The 19658-nt window shown below is 46.9% G+C and overlaps 1 protein-coding gene across 1 annotated transcript in view; it reads right to left on the bottom strand.

The window, feature by feature from the left end:
- KCTD19 (potassium channel tetramerization domain containing 19) overlaps positions 1 to 19658 on the bottom strand; it is a 1216368-nt gene that overhangs the window by 145484 nt on the left and 1051226 nt on the right. Inside the window, exon 12 of the mRNA XM_085637050.1 lies at positions 8405 to 9098. Coding sequence (XP_085493176.1) covers positions 8405 to 9098 — 694 coding nt within the window. The remainder of the gene's footprint in view (positions 1 to 8404; positions 9099 to 19658) is intronic.

The following is a 19658-nucleotide window of genomic DNA, read 5'->3' as shown; positions in this document are numbered from 1 at the left end:
ACACTTGCTCTTCCCCGACACACACTGCCATGCATAAACACACAGCATTTAAAAGGTTTTTAATTTACCTTGCTGCCCGCGCAGGTCCTATTTGGACTCCTACAGCTTGTTTCTGCCACCAGTGCTGGAGCTTGGAACTGAAACCTCGAAACTGCATAGTCACAGAATCAAGATTTCAATCTCTGCTGTTTCACCCCACCCATTCCCCACTCTGCAAGAGTTTGGGAAAGGGTGAGGTGACTGGATGATTGTTCGTAGCCACTGGCTCTGCAGGGCTGAAGCCTGCAGCGCTGGTGGCTACCTTTATCTGTGATACTTTAGCATGTCACAGATGCAGGAGGAACTGAGGCATGCCAGGGTCCTGAGGTCAGAGCTGGGGTTTTACCAGCCTTGGATAATCTCTCTGATGTTTGGTGCAGGGGCCTTCATGCGCCTGCAACAGCAACCAGTCAGTATCACTTTCTGTCTCAGGGCAATGTGTGTCCCTCATGCAAGTCAGCGGAAGAAACTCTGCATCATTTTGCCTTTTTCTGTCCAGCCTATGATAGACCATGAAAACAATGGCTGAGGGCACTATGAAATCTTTTGGGCTTTCGTCATCATGCACTACACACTTTACGTATAGAAACGAGAGAGGTAATTGTTGTTGGGATGACAAAATTTGTGTACGCTGCCTGGATCACCCACATACGTAGAGTCAAGTGTTGAAGCACTGATGTCTAAAAGTGAACTTCATTTACATTGTTATTGTGTAGATGCTGCTCCATCTCCTCTGAAGTCTCACCACTGTATCTTTCATTTTATTTTTTTTTCTCCTATTTTATTATGGGATGATGCTTTATGAGATTGTTGGTTTTAATGTTGTCTATTTATTTGTTTTTATCTGGTTACTTACTGTACTGTGTTTTATGGACCTTTGTATCCAAAATAAACATTTTGGGGCAGATGTACGACGGCTATTTGCATGTGCAAACGGGTCTTAGACCTGTTTGCACATGCAAAAATCCTTTCGGCCATGTACAAACCCTAATTTGCGAGTCGCAAAAATTAGCAACTCGCAAAATAGTGTTTTGCGACTCGCTATTTGGAAGGGGCATTCCCTTCCTAATAGCGATGCCAAATAGGACTGTTTTGCGCCCACAAAAGAGTGGTAAACCACTCTCAAATGGGAAAGGGTCCCCAGGGTCCCCCTTCCCCTTTGTGACTGGCTCTAAAAATATTTTTTAAGGGCAGGCAGTGGTCCCAGGGACCTGTCCTTAAAAAATTAAACTAAAACGTTTCATTTTTCTCTTTGTAAATGTATCCAAATTTCCTTTAAGGAACGCGGGCTGCATTAAAAAAAAATGCTTTATCGAAAAGCAGTCCTAGACATGGAGGTCTGCTGAGCCCAGCAGGCCACCATAGCTGAGAGGGCCAGCTATTCCTAATGGGGTCGCAAATTGCGAGTGCCTCATGCATATGCCAGAGGCATGCAATTTGAGACCCCATTGGGAAACGCAATCAGTGTCGCAGACACTGTTGTACATACCAATTTGCGAGTCGCAAATTGCGAGTCGCTATTTAGATGCAATTTGCGACACGCAAATTCCTTGGTTGTGCATCTGGCCCAATATACCATACGAAAAGTAAATTCTTTTTGACCTTCCCTTTAACTGTACACCCCATATCAAATGCATGAAACTTGATATTCTTGAATGGGGCTTAATATGCTGTCTGCCAAATTTAATGTGGTTTCATGATACAGCACCAAATTGAATAATGAAATAAATGTTTGTTACCTCCCAATATATTTTTGGACACCTCCTTGATGGATTTTCTCAAACCTAGACATACCAACACAAATGTTTTAAGAAATTCATGCAGATTAAAAAAATGGTGTCAATTTTATTTTCCTTCAAATTAGCACTCCTCCTTTGAATGTGTCCCTGGACTTGCATCAGACTGAGATGTCAGCTGTAGGTTAAACATTCTGAGTCTCAGCTTAATGTCATGCAGATCCATCAAATGGTGACAACGTCCTTAGTAAATCATTTTGTCTTCACTTTTAACTGTGGTCTCCCATTGGATCTGCACAGAACGCGAAATAACTGCATTTGGTGTAGCCTTGTAACTACCTGCCACATGTCATGCAGGCTGATCAAACAGTTTCAAGATGGAAAATTAAAATTAAAATGTACTTGCCCTCTTTAACTCTGAGCACCCTTGATTGACAAAAAGTGCCATACCAAGAGAAATGATTCCTTTGAAACTTCTGATACATTTTGATTAGATTCGTGACAATGGCAAATTTATTAGCAAATGGACATTTTTTCACCCTTTCTTTTTAATTACCCAGCAGTGGATTTACACGTGTGTTAGGTTTCATACATCTTCATCAAATTGTGCTAAAGTTAAAATCCAAAAATGCCTTTTCAACTTGTTAAGATATACAAAAGTGTTCATCTTTTGAATTCTATGTCAGGACCGGAGGCGAGGATTATGCTATTCTTTCCACGCTTTATTGATATCAGCCATTCAAAGAAACTTAACAAACTATAATTCCCATGAACCATAGGGAATAACAAAGTTTGAACAGTAGAGAATATCCCAGTATAGAGTGTCTGTGTGAGTCCACCAATCACAGGGCTCCCTGGTAATCATAGTCCTCTGTTATCTTCCATTCCCCTCTTTCTTTGCTACTTGCAGTCAAGTTAAGTCGTGGTTTTTATTTCTCTTCATGTTTCACTGATATTGGATAACTGTTATGTAACTCGCCATTGTTTTTCATTGTAGTGATTGCTTAGCGCTTTGTATGCGCGTGTGTTGTGTGACTGAGACAGTTTTTACTTAGAGCGCTTCTACTGACATGTTTTCAGTGATCACATGGGCGGGGCGTGCCGTTTCCCGGCAGCCGCTCGCCCGGCGCTCGCTTTTCAGTATTTTGCTGTGTAACGCGAGTCAGCCGCACCTTGGCAGACTCGCATTCGTCCGTGGGAGCGACCTCCCTAGCGGCTTGGTTCTGGCGGCTCGCGGCATTATTCCGGCTGCTAAAGGGTGCATCGCGCCCGCGACGCGCACTCCTAAGTTTCCGCGCACTCCACGCTTGAATCTCGGAGTCAGCTTGCCGCGTCGGAGCCTGTCGGTTATAAGGTGCTTCCACAGTGATTTCTGGCCCGTGAACGCCCACTTGAGTCACGAGCTCACACGGGTCTGTATGAAAGCCGTCATTAGACAGTAATTGGCGTGTGATTATCTGACCGCCTGGGGGCCTGTTGTCATTGTTGGTGCACTCCTTTGAACACTCGGTGAGTCAGTTCTCCGCTCTGGGAGTCAGTAATTGCAGGGTTACCTGCAGGGACCCATGAAGCAGGCTGCCCTCTTAAAGTTATACAGGGCGATTAGGTCCCAGGGCTTGCCCCTTCCGCGAGTACTGCTCGCACTTTACCAGGCTGAGACCCAGCCCCTCATAGCCGGAGGTGCCCACTTACCTAATTCGGTCATCTTTGCCTGGGATGGAATCCTACCAGGACGAGGGTTACATTAATGACCAGTGGGAGGACGACCCACTAACGGCACTCTAGCGGAATGAGGATTTTTACGACAAGGTAGATGAGTCCATCTATAAGGCGGTGGAGCAGGCCATGAGCCCGTTATTGGACTGCCTCTCCCGCTGCATTGACCAGGCCTGGTAGAAGCTGGCCTGGGTTACCCAGGCGATCCCGGCCCTTCCAGATCCAGGCATAACCAACGCTGACCCTCAACCACCCCCGCTAAGCGCCCTAAGGAGGCTGGGGTGGATATGGACGCCTTTGCTCGCCTCAAGCAAGCCTTCCTGGCTGATAAGGCCCCACCTGTGGCTCCTACCCCCTCGGGGATATAGTTCCAGTGGATGACGACGACGCTGGCCCCTCCCGTCCTTGGCGTCCCACCCGCACGGCGCCTGCGGAGCCTACCCCTGATATTTGTGCGGACATGTTGGACCCGGACAACATCCTGTATCTCAGGTCCTCTGACTGGGCCCCCTGTGACAAGGTAGACCAATCCGTGGCCAGCCGCATCCGCCGGCCGTTAGAGGCCACAGCGCGAAGCTGTCTTAGGGCGGGGTGCCCTCGGCCCTCTCTTGCAGGTAAAGTTGCCGCCACCCCTGATATTGTTCCTCGGATGGCAACGTTTTTACAAAAATTTGTCAAGGACCCGAAGAAGGGCATTGACAGATCTTGGCAGGCTTGTAAAGACAAGCTGTTAGACGCCCTAGGCCCCGTCACCAAGATTTTGGATATGGCGGAGGAGGCCAAATCTTCAGGATGCCTCACATCCCCTGAAAACCTCTCCACATGGGCCCAACGTGTAGTAGTGTTCCTGGGGAACGCTAACTGTGCAATCTCCACAAAGCGGTGCCGGTCGCTGTTGATCAAGGTGGACCTCAAACTTGGGGACCTGGCCAACTGTGAAGCTGGCCCTATCGCACAGGGTAGCCTCTTCGGAGAGCTGTTCCTTAAGGAGCTTGGACGTTTCGTGAACACATTTACGTCTCTTGACAGAGCTCAATCTTGCATAAAAAAGGTGTTTCTCCCTCTGGTTTTCCGAGGGGCCGGGCGAGGAAGGGGCTGCTCGCCTGGCCGCTCAAACCAACAGAGAGGACAAGGCTCGGTGGCGGGCAATACCAAGATGAAGCCCGCTTTGGAAATTTCTATCCTACACGAGGATGTCGTGGCAAAAACAGAGGTGGTCGAGGCAGGGGTGCCTCCAGCTCATCCGGTGAGTGTTCTCCCTTCTTCCCTTCTAAAAGTGGGGGGCAGTCTGATGCATTTTTTCCCAGCTTGGACTTCTGTCACGGGGGACGCCTGGGTTCTGCAAACGGTTCAGGGGTTCCATATCAAGTTTTACAGGGAGCCCGTCCAACACGTCCCTCCTTGTCCTCTTTGCTTCTCAGTGGCGGATGCCGCCTTGGTCGATCAGGAGGTCTCCTCCCTCCTGACCAAAGGCGTCATAGTGGAAACCTCTCTCCACCCCAGGGGGTTCCGCAGCAACCTGTTCTTGGTGACAAGCTGGATGGGGGTCAGAGGCCCATCATAAACTTGCGCGAGTTCAACGAATGACTGGTTTACCGCCATTTCAAGATGGAAGGTATCCACATTCTTCGCGACCTACTCCGGCCCAACGACTGGATGGCCGGACTCGATCTCAAGGATGCCTACCTGGCCATCCCTATTTTTCCCCCTCACCGGCGGTTCCTTCAGTTTCCCTGGCGGGACAGGATTTACGAGTTTACAACTCTCCCTTTCGGCCTGTCCTCCGCCCCTTGGTGCTTCACCAAGGTTCTGCCCCCGGTGATCGAGCATTTGAGGAGGTCAGGAATGAGACTCATGATCAGTGTCCCCAGGTCCTAGCTCGTCAGCTCCAGAGGGCGACAGATCTTCTCCAGAGTTTGGGATTCGTGATAAACAAGGCAAAATTAACGCTCGTTCCGGTTCAGTCCGTGGTGTTCCTGGGTTACTCCAAAGACTCAGTGGAATGTACCTTAAGCTGGTCTTCCCTGAAAATGGCGAAGATACGCCACGAGCTCTGGAGAGCGCTCGTTTAGCCTCGGCTCTCCCTCAGGCAGCTAGCTCGGATTGTGAGTCTCCTCTCGGCCTCGATCCAGGCTATCTTCCCGGGCCCGTTACACTACAGAGCTCTACAGCGTCTCAAAGCCCATCATTTGCGCAAGGGCCTAACTTACTCTCAGAAGATAATACTCTCAGAGGAGGCCAGGGAAGAACTTCAGTGGTGGCTCACCAATATGGAAGCCTGGAATGGGCGGGCGATCTTCGGGTCCGTGCCGGATATCGTTATAGAGTCAGATGCCAGCAGGGCCGGCTGGAGCGCCAGATGTGGCGGGTTTACCACAGGCGGTGTGTGGTCTCCACAAGAACAACAGTTGCATTTCAACTGTCTCGAACTGTTGGCCGGCTCGTTCGCGATCCAGTGTTGGACCAAGGACTCGGTTCGGTCCTGTGTCCTCCTCAAGATGGACAATGTGTCGGCCGTCCGCTACATCAACCATCTCGGTGGTACGCGGTCCAGAGCCCTCTCGAACCTGGCGGCGAACCTTTGGCAGTACTGCATAGATCATCACATTTCCGTGACTGCGGAGTACCTTCCGGGGCAGGACAACGAGGTGGCAGACTTTCAATCTCGCAATTTTCACGATACGAGTCTGTGGAAACTGCATTTGGGAGTCTTTGCGGACCTTCAGAGCATCTGGGGTCCGTTCTCAGTGGACCTGTTTGCCTCTCGTTTGGACCATCAGCTTCCCCGGTTCTTCAGTTGGAGGCCGGACCCTCTGACGGTGCAGACGGATGCGTTCCTTCAGGACTGGAGGACCGAAACAGGTTATGCCTTTCCCCCGTTTGCCATGCTGACCAGGGTCTCGGCTCAGGTCCGGTGTCAGAGAGCGGACATAGTCCTGGTATCGCCAATTTGGATGTCTCAAGCTTGGTTTCCGGTTCTTCTGGAACTTTCTTGGGATTTTCCAATACCACTCCCCCGTTTTCCGACCCTCCTTCTCAGTACGGACAAAGTTACTCATCCGCTGATCGCCCAGGGCTCCTTCGCCTTGATGGCATGGAGGATTACAGGGGACGATGGGCGGTTCCAGGCCTTTCGAGAACGGCTGAGAACTTCATGTCCAAGGCCTGAGCAGGCAGTACCATCAATCCACCTGGAGACGGTGGTGTCGTTGGTGTTTGTGACAGGGTCTCAATCCTGTGGCAACAGATGTAACTTCGATTCTGAATTTTTTGGCCTCTCTGGCGGAGGAGGGTCTGGCGTACAGGACCGTTAATACTTTCCGCTCCGCCATTTCAGCTGGTCACGTCCTTTTAGATGGCTCTCCAGTGGGCGAGCACCCTCTGGTGTACCGCCTTCGTCGAGGCATTCGTCTCTCGCTTCCCCCGAGCCTCATTACTCACAGCTCTGGGATGTTAATATGGTCTTGAACCTCTTTTTATCCTGGCAACAGAACAGGTTCCTTTCTCGGAAGGAGCTCTCGGCCAAGCTGGCTATGCTTCTCTGCCTTATTTCCTGTAGGAAAGTTTCGGATGTCAGAGCCTTGGATGTCACCAGCAGGATTTATTCTCCTTCGGGGGTTACCTTTACTGTTCGCCGTCATACTAAACGTGGAACGACGTCCATTTCCTATCCCGCCTTCCCAGATTCCCCGAAGCTTTGCGTGGTATCGTGCCTCAAGGCCTATGAGGAAATGTCGGAGGAATTCTGCCCTCCAGGGGACAAACAGTTGCTTATTGCACTTCGCAAACCCCACAGAGCGGTGTCTTCCCCCACCATTGCCCGCTGGGTGAGATGGGTGATGCAGGAGGCAGGTATTGACCTTCGTGCTTTTGGGGCTCACTCTACTAGAGGAGCAATGGCCTCTAAAGCGTTTACCCTGGAATCTCGTCTGGAAGACATTCGGAACACTGCAGACTGGTCTTCAGACTCTACTTTCAAGCGGTTTTACTTTAAACCGGTAACTGATATGGCTCATTTGGAAGTCGGTAAGCTTTAATCCTCGCCTCCGGTCCTGACATAGAATGAAAAACTTCCTGCATAGCTGCAAAATCGGCCCTGTAACAAAATCGGCCGAGAACCGGCCCTGGCAAAGAGGTCGGCGGCACCCCACCCCCCTCCACCCCGGACGCCCCCTCCACCCCGGACGAGCCCTTTGCCAGGGCCGGTTGTGGTTCCCAGTCCGGCCCTGCTGCAGACGACGAAAGAGGGGGAATGGAAGATAACAGAAGACTATGATTACCAGGGAGCCCTGTGATTGGTGGACTCACACAGACACTCTATACTGGGACATTCTCTACTGTTCAAACTTTGTTATTCCCTATGGGAATGATAGTTTGTTAAGGTTCTTTGAATGGCTGCTATCAATAAAGCATGGAAAGAATAGCATAATCCTCGCCTCCGAGTCCTTAATAGAATTGAAACTTTCCGTTACGATAGCTAGGATATTTTTCATTCCACCCTGCACCTTTTCCAAAAGCTAATATCTCAAAAACTGCAGAGCATTACACCAAACTATGGGACACGTGCTTTCATGTTGAAGTTCTCGATTACTGGCAAGTTTGGCCTCAATGCTTGGAGTGGTTTGTGCTGTAGAGGTGAGCAAAGTTCCTGTGAGGTAAAATCAGCAAAAGAGTACTTTTTACCCTCTTACTTTCCCCCCACCCCAAATGGAACTGCACAAAAATTAGCAATCCCAACATTATGCTTAGCGAGTGCCGGGGTGTGCAGCCCCCTCCCCCCTCCACCGCACACCCCGGAATCGATACATATCAAGCGTCTTACCCATCAAACATGCCTTTCCAATAGAGAGTGCAGCTGAACTGTGACCTCACTGTGACAGCTGCCAATGAGTTCCTATTAGGGGTCCTCTTACCTGTACACTTTGTAGGTAGGGTGCTTCTTTCCTCTTCTTGATCCGATGTCCACTTAAACTTCGGCACACCTGTTTTCTTTTTCAGGTAGCCTTCTCCCACAATGACGTGCTTAGAAAGAAGACCTTTTTCGTGGCTTGAATGGCAATGTTTGAAAGAATATTGCAGCACTGTCTTTCCAGGACTCCCCGAAGGCTGGCCTGCTTTCTTTTCATTTTCTGTTGAATGCCCTGTTTCTGTGGCCACAGCGGCTGTTTTTTGGAGCGTGTCACTGACATTGGTAGTGTCTTTGGCATTTGCTTTCTCTTGTACATTATGAGTGGACATAGACTGCAGTGCACATTGCTTGCTGTTTAACATATCCCACTCCTTCACCAGAGAAATCAATCTCTGCATGGGCGTCGTGGGTATTTCTCTCCATTCGGGTTTCTTTGTTAACAACACAGATCTTGCCCTTCTCTTTCTGGGAGGGCTTACCAACTGTAATGCACCTGTAGAGTGTCCTGCAACAGCCGCTGCCTGCATAGGCCCCTCAGATTTGTCACTGTTAAGCCATTTTGTTCCTTTAGTTTGTGGGATTAAATGTGGACTTTTGTCGTTCTGCCTATCAAATTGTTGCCCACTTGTGTTATCTTTTATTTTGCTCCAAATAGCCATATGGCTGTCATTCGAATTATCAAGATTTGGCAAATGAATCTGAAAGAACAATTATTGTTAATTTAAGTAGCTAAAATAGACGTTCTAACTTCTATTGTGTTAATATATACCACAATCATAACACAATAAACTGAACACAGCCAATATATGTCTATGGTCGAAATAACGTACTGATAGCATTGCAAGAATACAAAAACTTTTGCATATAACTCAATGGAGCGTTGTATGTCGAGTTCAGAAGAAAAAGGTAACACCATGAGAAATACATAATTCAATTAGCAGTACATAAGTTAAATTTATCACGATTGGAAGCAACATGTTTTAAACGCAATAATACACTAAACGCCCCTAAAATACATGACATTAGTTCAACATTCACAGCACTTTCTGAAGAAAAACAATTCAGCAATTTCAAGAGGGGAATTGTGCAATATATGTTAAGCAATCAAAGGGACTTTTTTATGTGCAGTAGTTCGTTATACCATGATCGATGCCAAAAACCAGTGCAATCAAGAGCGAAGAGACAAACTGCGTATATTGAGGGGCATCCTTTGTTAGGGCACTGCTCTGGTGCTGCATGCACTATTTTCGGAAAACTCCTAGTTGCCATGGGAGTTCTGGAAATGGAACTCCATTTTCAGCATCTAGACCCTATTTCCAGGACCCACAAACTAGAATCTAGTTCCACCATGTTGTTATAGCAGAACAAAAGCTCTGGAATGGATCATAGCATGTTGCCTGAAGTTATCTGAGCTACAAAATGGAGGCCACAATGCCATTCATCGCTAAATAAGGCCCTTGGTCTCTTCGTCATCACTAATTGTAATAACACATCTGAAAACCCGTAGAAGTAAAATATATTAAGTGAGCATTACCATTTTTTTTTAAAGTAAACATCATCAGTTGCAGGAGGGGTATGTGTAGCACTTTGTTTGCAACTGCTCATTATATGATGACACATGCAACGAGTGAAGAGATAATATCTAAAAATCCAATGATCACCTGCTAGATACTGTCCCCATACACTGCCTCTGGATATTGGTTGGATTTGCAAACCTGAAGTGTGAAGGGAGTCCCTCATTCTGAATGTGACCAATAGTGGTTGAACCCTGTAGTACTGTGTAGCCCTCTGGGAGTGTAACGTAATCACTGTGGTTGCACAAGTTCTTCTATCAAACACAATCTCTCCAATGTTTCATGTGAGATGGTAGCATTGAGCGTCATGAGCCAAAATATATATCATAAAGCTAATACTCGAAAGGCTTGTTGGGTGTGTATGCCATGTTCATGTCCGACTCAAGCCCTTATGACGGATGACCCCTCACCTATAACCTATGCTCTCCTCCATAATGCCAGGACACTGCAGTGCTAACCCTGATTTCTGTTATTGACCTTTATTGTGAATGGTATTGTGCCTATATCCTGTGAATGCAATGCATATACATGGTACTAAAGGCTACATGAAACAAACAGAGCAAGGCCCTATATGTGAGTATGCCTCCGTCATAAGGAAAGGTTACTTTCTCAAAATCCACCTATTGGTTACGGATCGTCTCTCAGAATCTATACACAGTGGAGCATCTCTGTGCATCTGCAAGATCTCCAGAACACAATTAAAAACATTTTTTTTGCAAAAAAAGAGCCTATAAGAAGCAACATTGTATTAATATTCTTTTGGTTAAAATACATCAAATTAATCAAACGGGGGGCATGACCAACTGCCGGAGAAGATGGCCACACACGAACACAGATGATCCCCAGAGAATGATGATCCCCAGAGAATTTATCCATCCGGCCAGATATCCGTTTCAGCGAAGTGTGCTCAAGCTGAGTTTGTGGTCACAGAGGTCGGAGGTTGCAGTTTGCGGTGTGAGTGAGGCCCAACTGACATCTGGAGCCAACGACGACTCAAGGCCTGTGTGTGGCTGAGCAGCCGTGGTGTTGCGTAATAAGGAAGCCGAGTGTGTGGAGCACAGCCGGGATCGGGGTCGCGGGGGCGGAGCCCGAGCTACCGTCCAGTCGTACGCGGTTCCAGAGATTGACGGAGCGTGGTGGGGAGCACAGTCCCGGAAACCCAGACTCAGGTCAGTGGAGAGCGGTGTGTGGAGGGGGCGCGAGGAGGACAGAACATGAACTGGCCCCGGGGAAAACTGTGGTGCGACGTGGAGCGCAAATGGCTCGGGCGCCTGTCCTGAGCAGCTGAACCCCTGGTTGGGAGCCACAGTAACCCACTACAGTCTACTGCGGATCACTTAGATGGCAAAGAGAGAGGGGCCGGCAAATCAGAAACAGCATTTTGGGGAAATAAAAACAAGTGCGCAGGTTGCATAAATACTTCAATACAACGGCATTAACCTCCTCCTACAGCAGCTATATTGGGCCACCTGTGCCATTGGAAGCTTGCTCTGGTGCCGCAGCTCTCCCTCGAAAGAAGAACAAAACTGGTTGAAGGGGCTATAAACTATCACACAGAGATAAACAGCAGCCAACCGCCCCCCTCCTCACTACCCGCACTGGCAAAATATAATAAAAAGCGGTGAAGCGATATCGCTCTCCTCCTTCTTCCCCGACCGGCGCGCTCGTGCTGTGGTTTAATAAAGCGCCTGAAGTGCTCCTAACTACGTGGCTGCTGACAGAAGCAGGAATAGTATTCAGGGTTGTTGCAGTGGTGGGGAGGAAACATACGGGGTAAGCCAACAGGCCGCCGGGCTTATAACTCCGGGTAGGCAGTGGTGAGACCCCTTCTTCCCCCCCACGCAATCACCGCACGAAACAACTCATCTACAGAACCAATGGCCTCCACCATGTCCGTAAGCAAAGGGAATCGAGGCTCTCACCAACGACAAGTTGGATAAATCATCATGGTGCAAAGTCCATGTTAAACGCAACAGCAGGCGCCAAGCAGCACACTGCAAGCGCAATATACACCTACGCTGCAGGACATTCTCTTGGCAGTTAAAGCGGTGCGCACGTCACTTGAATCACCCATCGAGTCCGTCTCTATTGAAATCGCACTTATTCGCGTAGACGTTCGAAAAATGGATGAGCGAATGAAAGACGTGTAAGAAGTAACCCAAGGCCACGCCAATACATCCAAGGGCCTGGAGAAGCAGGTCCGTGATCTGCAAACTACCTGTCAAGCATTAGGGGATCAACTCAACGACTATGAAGGAAGAGCCAGGAGAAATAATGTTTGCATTGTTGGGGTCCTGGAGAAAGCGGAAGGACAGGCCACTGATCTGTTTGTCGAGGAATTAATTACGCAAAGTCTGCAGCCTAAGACTTTAGCAACATTTTTCTCTATCGAACGAGTGCACCGAATACCTAGGGGTAAACCCAAACCAGGCCAGCCTCCCAGGTCCATACTGGCCCGGGTCGCCAATTTCCGTGACAGGGATGTGATCCTACAAACCGCGCGGTGTGCTCCTGCTCTCAAAATCGATAACAGTACCATCATGTTCTTCCCAGATTTTACAATCGAGGTCCAAGGACAACGCAGAAGCTTTCTCGAAGTCAAGAAAGCCCTGGGGGACAGAGCACTGCCTTACGCGATGTTGTTTCCCACGAGACTCAGGGTGGAAGCTGAAGGGAAAACATGGTTCTTCATGGAGTCAGAGGCAGCATGGGAGTGGCTCGACGGATGGCGGCAGGTGGGAGACCCAAAGGGTGCAGACAAGCACAGGAGACGGACAGGTAAAGACCGCACTGAGGTCGCACAGGGTTGAGTAGAAAGTGACGCTACACATGAAGATCGAATGGAGAACGGACGTAAGGGACCGGAATGACACTGCAGTTGTATCTATTAACAAAGAGACATACATGTATTGCACAGAGAGTGTGCATACGAACCTTAACCGTACATTGGTGAAAAGTGCGACATAAGGACCTTGACGGCCCGGGCAATCACATGTCAGCGCCATACAGCGAAGAAGTGCTCTCGAGCCACACCGGCTGAGTATATAATTTATACAATACTAACAATAGACCGTTTGTCATATATGCATACAAGTTCATATAGATCGGGGGATCGAGATGCGATGGTCCATGTCTCCCCCGGAATAGGGAAGGGAGGGCAGGGCGATGGGCACTCTGCAAAGTTGGGGTGGTGGGTAGTTTGAAGTCCGTCTTGCAGGGAAGCAGGGAGGGGGGTGTATTGGGCAAGTTGTCGGCGGTTATTATTGGTTAATTGCATAGCAAAGGTCATCTTCTGGGTACGGCATGTGTCGGTCACTATTCCCCACATATCTCATCAAACATATACACACCACCTCGCACAATCTCAACATCTACTGGGCATGCTAACAAGACACTTCGACCCCCTAACAATACCGGACACAACAATCTTCCAGAAAAACTATGGCGGACACCAATATTCCGAGTGATGCGAGAATTAGGACGACACTGAGTTTGCTCTCCTGGAATGTCAACGGGCTGGGCAATAAAATAAAAAGAGGGGTGGTACTTCAGTATATTAAGCGACAGGCAGCAGACATAATCTTGCTGCAAGATACCCACCTTGTGGGACACACCTGCAAGGCACTGAACCAATGGGGGATATAAACTTGTGGCTCATGCAGGATTTCCACAGGTTCCAGAGGTGTAGGGATACTAATGAGGAAAAACCTCCCATTTGTAGTAAGTCATACGCGAGCGGATGATTATGGATGCTTTGTGGCGGTGTCGGGGACCTGGGAAGGACAGGACATAAATATCCTTTTGGTATACATAGTGTGGCCCTGCCTGATTTGAGCAGGATAATTCTTGACTTACCTGAGGGTGAAGTAGTGATAGGGGGGACCTCAACATAAGGCTGTGCGACCAAATGGACAGAGACCCTCCTAGAGAGGCCTGTCGATCAAAAAATACGATGGCTGACTCCTTAGTAGCCATGGGTTTGACTGATGTATGGCAGGCGACTCATCCACAGGCCAGACAGTGTACTTATTATTCAGCGACCCATAAAAGCAACTCCTGAATTGATCACATACTTGCATTGACAGATTTGTTGCATCATCTGAGCGACGTCAAGCACTTGGCGAGAGGTAGCTCGGATCATGCCCCCATTACTGCGCAATATACAGTCTGCACAGAAAACCACTCGCAGGGCAATTACACTGAGTCCATGGAGCCTTAAAATCCCTCATATAAAGACTGCCCTAATCAAAGACACCGATTTTTATTTCACAGAAAATGTGGGGTCAGCTTAATCTGCGCAGGTGCTGTGGGAAGTATATAAAGCGGTCGTTAAGGGTCAGGCCTTCTCCCTCGCAGTGGGCCACAAGAAGGAGAAAGATAAGCTATTAGTACAGCTAGAACAAGACATTCTGGCAAGGGAACAGGCCCTGGTAGGTAATCGTGATGAGGCTGAATGTCACATCTTAGAGCTCAAACGGAAGGAGTACGAAGACCTAGCAACTGAAAATGCCAGCGATAACAACGGGCTTAAACATATATTTTATGAACAGGGCGACAGAGCTAGTAAGCTCTTAGCGTGGCTGGAGAAAAGGGACAGCCCAATACGATGGGTTAAAGCAATAAAGGGACAGAATGGGTTGCACCTGCAGAACCCTAAACAATTAGCAGAAGGGTTTGCAGGCTACTATGCACAACTCCATTCCCCAGGCACAATGAATACCATAGATGAGGCTCGGGAGATGATTATTGACATACCAATTCCAGCATTGACCGTAGAGGACCGACAGACATTGGATGCGGATATCACTACTGAGGAGATTATAGCAGCCATACTTGCTATACAGTCCGGGAAAGCAGGAGGACCAAATGGCTTCCCAATTGAGCTCCTCAAAGTAACGGCCTCAAAAGTTGCACCCCATCTCCTAGATATGTACCTGGAAAGTAAAACCGTCGGTGCATTGCCCAGAGATCAGAGGATGGCCTCCATAGTAGTAATCCGCAAGGCGGGCAAGCCGGAGGAGGAATTTACCTTGTACCGAACGATATCCCTGTCAAATGTAGAGGCCAAAATACTGGCCAAAGTCTTGGTCACACGACTGCTCCCCCTGGTCACACAGTTGATTCACCCGGACCAATCAGGCTTTATGACCGGACGTAATACTTCACTAAATTTGTGCCAGCTAAATGCAGTGCTCGCTAGGCAAAATACCATAAGTGAGGATGTAGTCATACTTTCCCTAGATGCCCGCATGGCTTTCCACACTGTCGAGTGGTCGTATATGTTGGGTTTACTTGAGCGAATGGGCCTGGGGACGACGTACCTCGAGTTGGTCGAACTCCTGTATGTGGAGCCGCTCGCACGAGTGGTAGTAAATGGGCATGTATCTGGGACCTTTACCCTGCGCTGTGGCACGAGGCAGGGCTGCCCACTGTCTCCCCTTATCTCCGCCTTGACCCTGAAACCTCTTGCATGCTGGATACGAGGAGACCCATCGATGCGGGGATTTAAGTGGGCCAATGAGTGGGAGGACAGAATCTAGCTTTAGTGTATGAATTGCTTCCCCCTGCTCCTCCATTAGCAGAATACTTCAAATATGCTCTAATCATGGCGGATATTCTTGGTACACTATAAATTGGTCGAAGTCGGTGGTGTACCTACTCCATGGGCCAGCGCCAGCCATACCAGCTGAATGTGAAGCCCTTCGCTACCCAGGCATTTATGCCACGGCTGACCCATCACTCTTTTATGACCACAATCTACTGACTTGGCTGCAAAGCGATGTCTGCCATTGGCGGACACTGCCTCTATCGTTACTAGGACGTGCAGCGCTATATAAAATTATGGCCCTGCCATGGCTCCTCTACGCGCTACAGAACACCCCATACACGGTGCCCGAGACGTACTTCAAGGCAATAGAGGGGGGGGGGGGGGGGGGGGAGTCAGAACCTTACTGTGGGATGGGAAACCTCTGCACATCGCAGGGCCCAAATTGGTCCAGGGGTGGTATGATGGGGGAAATCGCTCTACAAGATATTCAGAGCTACTACAGAGCAGCACACCTTGCTATCATAAATAAATGGGTATACGGCGCGCAACAGGACCCAGGATGCCGGATGGACAAGTGGCAAATGGGAGTAGGGGGATATAGAGAGGCATTATATACAAAACCGAGTAAACAACAACTTACTCGCCCCACTGCCCTCACAATCGCAGAATGGCACTCCACCACCAGAAAGTTAGGTTGGAGTAATAGACTGACACAAATGACGCCCCTATGGAACACAGCCCTGCTGGGCAACCTAGTAAAAGTAAAGGATTTGACAAATGGGATACCATAGGTATATCGCATGTGAATGACTTGGTAAAAAGGGGGAAAATACTAACATTTGCAGATCTGCAAAAGGAATATCAACCGTCAATACGCACAATGTTTAGATAGCTACAAATTCGTCACGCCTTGCAGGATGCAACTAAAGATCTAGAGGAGATCCCGGAATCCACAATTATTTATAATTATTTAATTGATAATTAATTTTGTTAATTGTATAAAAAAAATTAAGTTACATTTAGCGTTCTGTTTGTGGGTTTTGTATGGGTAAAGGGTGGGAAGTAAATTATAATTATTTTAAAAAAATTATAAATATCTATTTGATCATTAATTATGTCAATTGTGAAATATGTATATTTTACGGTGGTGTTTCGTGGTTTTTGTGTGAGTAAAGGATGTATAGGAAATAATAATGATTAATAATTATTGTCAATTTTAAATAATCGTTTAAATGATAATTAATGATGTAAATGTGTGATTAAAATATATTTTAGGTTATATGTTTGAGTGGTAATTGTAGGTGTAATGAGTCAGAAGTTAATTAAATATAATTAATTTAGTCTTAGTTAATTATTAGTATTAGTTGTTTAATTGATTTTTAATTATGTAAATTCTTTAATTAATTTTTTTTAATGTATATATTGTGTGTTTTTTTGTGTGGTTGAAGGGTGGAAAGGTAATTAAATGTAATTGTTTTATTAGTAGTTAATTACTAGTCATATTTTAATAGATATTTAATTATGTAAAATGTGTAACTATTGTAAATTTAAATATACATTTTTGATCTGTATTGTGTAGCTTGTAGCAGTATAGGTTAGAAAGTTATGTCAGTAATAACAGCATTAAAAGAGTAAACAAATATTGTTTTCAATAGTAAATCATTATTGCATGTGTTCATTGTGTGGTGTTGTTTAATTGTAAATAATATTGTATTTATTGGTTGTTATTATTCCTACAATAGATTTTGGTATTTTGATAAAAATAATATTTGTATTAATTAATAATATTCATTAAACATTGTAATAAATATGTAATTTGTTAATTAAAAAATATCAATTATTTTTTGTTATTTACTATAGTTTTGAAATTATTTATTTTACTTTATTTTAAGTGAAATAGTCTGTTTCTCATTCCACATAGAGTGCAGTGGCAGTAGTGAATTTTCCCTCCGCAATCCAACATTTTCTTTACTGTTGCACTGGCTGGAGTGGGAATGTTAAATTTTACCCTTCTGTAATTCAGCACTTTCCGCACTGTTACACTGACTGGATTGTGAAAAGTAAATTTTAGGCCCGGCAATCCAACACTTTCCCTACTGTTGCACTCATTGTAGTGGAAATAGTAAATGTTACCCCTTCAACATCCAACACTTTCCCTACTGTTATATTGAATGGAGTGGGAATTGTAAATTTTACCCCTCCGTAATCGAAGACTATCCCTACTGTTGCATTGACAGCAGTGCGAATAGTAAAATGTACCCTCCCCAATTCAACACTTTCCCTACTGTTGCATTGACTGTAGTGGAATTTGCAATTTTTACACCTCGTGAGTTTGACACTCTGGGGGTAATTCTGATGGTAGTCGGACCCCATCTGACAGCTTGTCAGATGCGGTCTGACCATTATCTTTTGCTGTAATCCGACCAATGCATTACAATGTGTGTGGTCAGAGGCAGGAGGCTGAGGAACATTCCGACGCTTTCTGATGGGCTCAAGGAGCCTGTCGGACCGCCAGAGGGTCAGAAATCCCTAAAATGGGGATTACAATGTACCTTTCCACATGCCCTTTCCTGGCAGCTCACCCGCCATGCAAAGGCAGGTGGAAAGTGGCTTTGGGGTCCCTAGGAGGGAACCAGCCCTCTACTATGGGGCCTGGGGGGCACTTTTGGTGCCCCCTGAACATCCCTGCATCATGTGGCAGGCCCCACATGGTGCCTGCCATACGGTGCAGGGCTGTTTTTAAAGTGTGCGTTTTTATTACAGCATGTGCTGCAGGCTGCAGCACAAGCTGCAGTGGAAAACATACACTTTGGAATCTCCATGAAGGCGGGGGCATTGTAATAAAGGCAGCTGGACCGGTGACTTCTTGACGAGAGTCTGACTGGCATCACAATGATAATATCACAACTTGTACACATGGCTATAAGAAACAGAAGAGAGCTTATCAGAACAGAGGGTGGAGGGAGAAATCCTTTCAGTACAAGGACCCTCAGTCACCGTTTTTTGACATGCTTCATCATATGGGTTCCCTCCTCACACCTAGATTGATGTAATCTACGGTGTGGGCTACAACTCCCCTACGGGGAGGAGCTGAGGTGTTTTCTCAGAGATGAGCGGTGAAAAGAGGAGAATGAGGGCAGAGTGCAGAGTGCATAGAAAGAGTGATCAGGGTGATGAGTAAAATTATCTCTAAAGGTCCACTTAACCTTTACTTGGTGGCCTGTAGGATAAAAGTTAAAACGAGGGCTGGGAATTAAATAGATATATCCCTCTTAATGGTCATCATGTTTCTGCTCTTAATAGTTCCCATAGAGGGATCCAGGAGCATATCAGGACCTTCAAGTTATATAGTCACTCTGCAGGTATACGTGTAAGTGAAACATTTAGGAAACATATACTGCCCACTGCTGGAAGCAGAGCGGTCAGTTTTTTGCGACAACCCATATTGTTCTGTGGGGTTCGTGCAAAAGAAGGAGTAGAAATACATAGCCCTCCTTGGTTATACAAACGTTAATTGAATGCCACATAAATCATCTCGTTATTCTTATTGTAGATATTAATTCATTTTAAACACACTCGATATATGATCAGGCTTACCTACAGTGTGGCATGGGAAGTTCCACTCTTCAACCTAAACAGATACGCATTATGGTGCCCAAACTATAGAGTAAAACGTATCATGATCCTAATAGGACCTGTATTTTGATAATCACAGAGTACAAATTATGGCAGAGTAAAAAAATATACTATGGCAGAATAAAAACATTATTTTAATGTGCTGAATATGGGGCTGTCATGATCGGTCTTCAACTGAGCCCCCACTTGTGGATGTCCCTTTTGTGCAGTTATAAAAAGCCTTATCAGAACTCAAACAGGGTCTAAATGTGAGGGAAATAATGATCGTTAGAGACAGCGGTTAACGGGGGTTAGTCAATCAATCAATCATTCAGGGGAATTGTAAGCGCGCTACTCAACCGTGAGGGTCTCAAGGCGATGGGGGAGGGGGTAAGCAGCTCTGTTCATTCGAAGAGCCAGATCTTGAGCGTCTTCCTGAAGATGTTCAGGGAGAGGGCACGTCTGATGTCGATCGGGAGCTCATTCCAGGTCTTGGCCGCGATGTAGGAGAAGGTTCTTCC

The sequence above is a fragment of the Triturus cristatus genome, chromosome 12 (assembly GCF_964204655.1).
Source record: "Triturus cristatus chromosome 12, aTriCri1.1, whole genome shotgun sequence".
Classification (NCBI taxonomy): Eukaryota; Metazoa; Chordata; class Amphibia; order Caudata; family Salamandridae; genus Triturus; species Triturus cristatus.
This window is presented reverse-complemented; position numbering and strand designations above follow the sequence as displayed.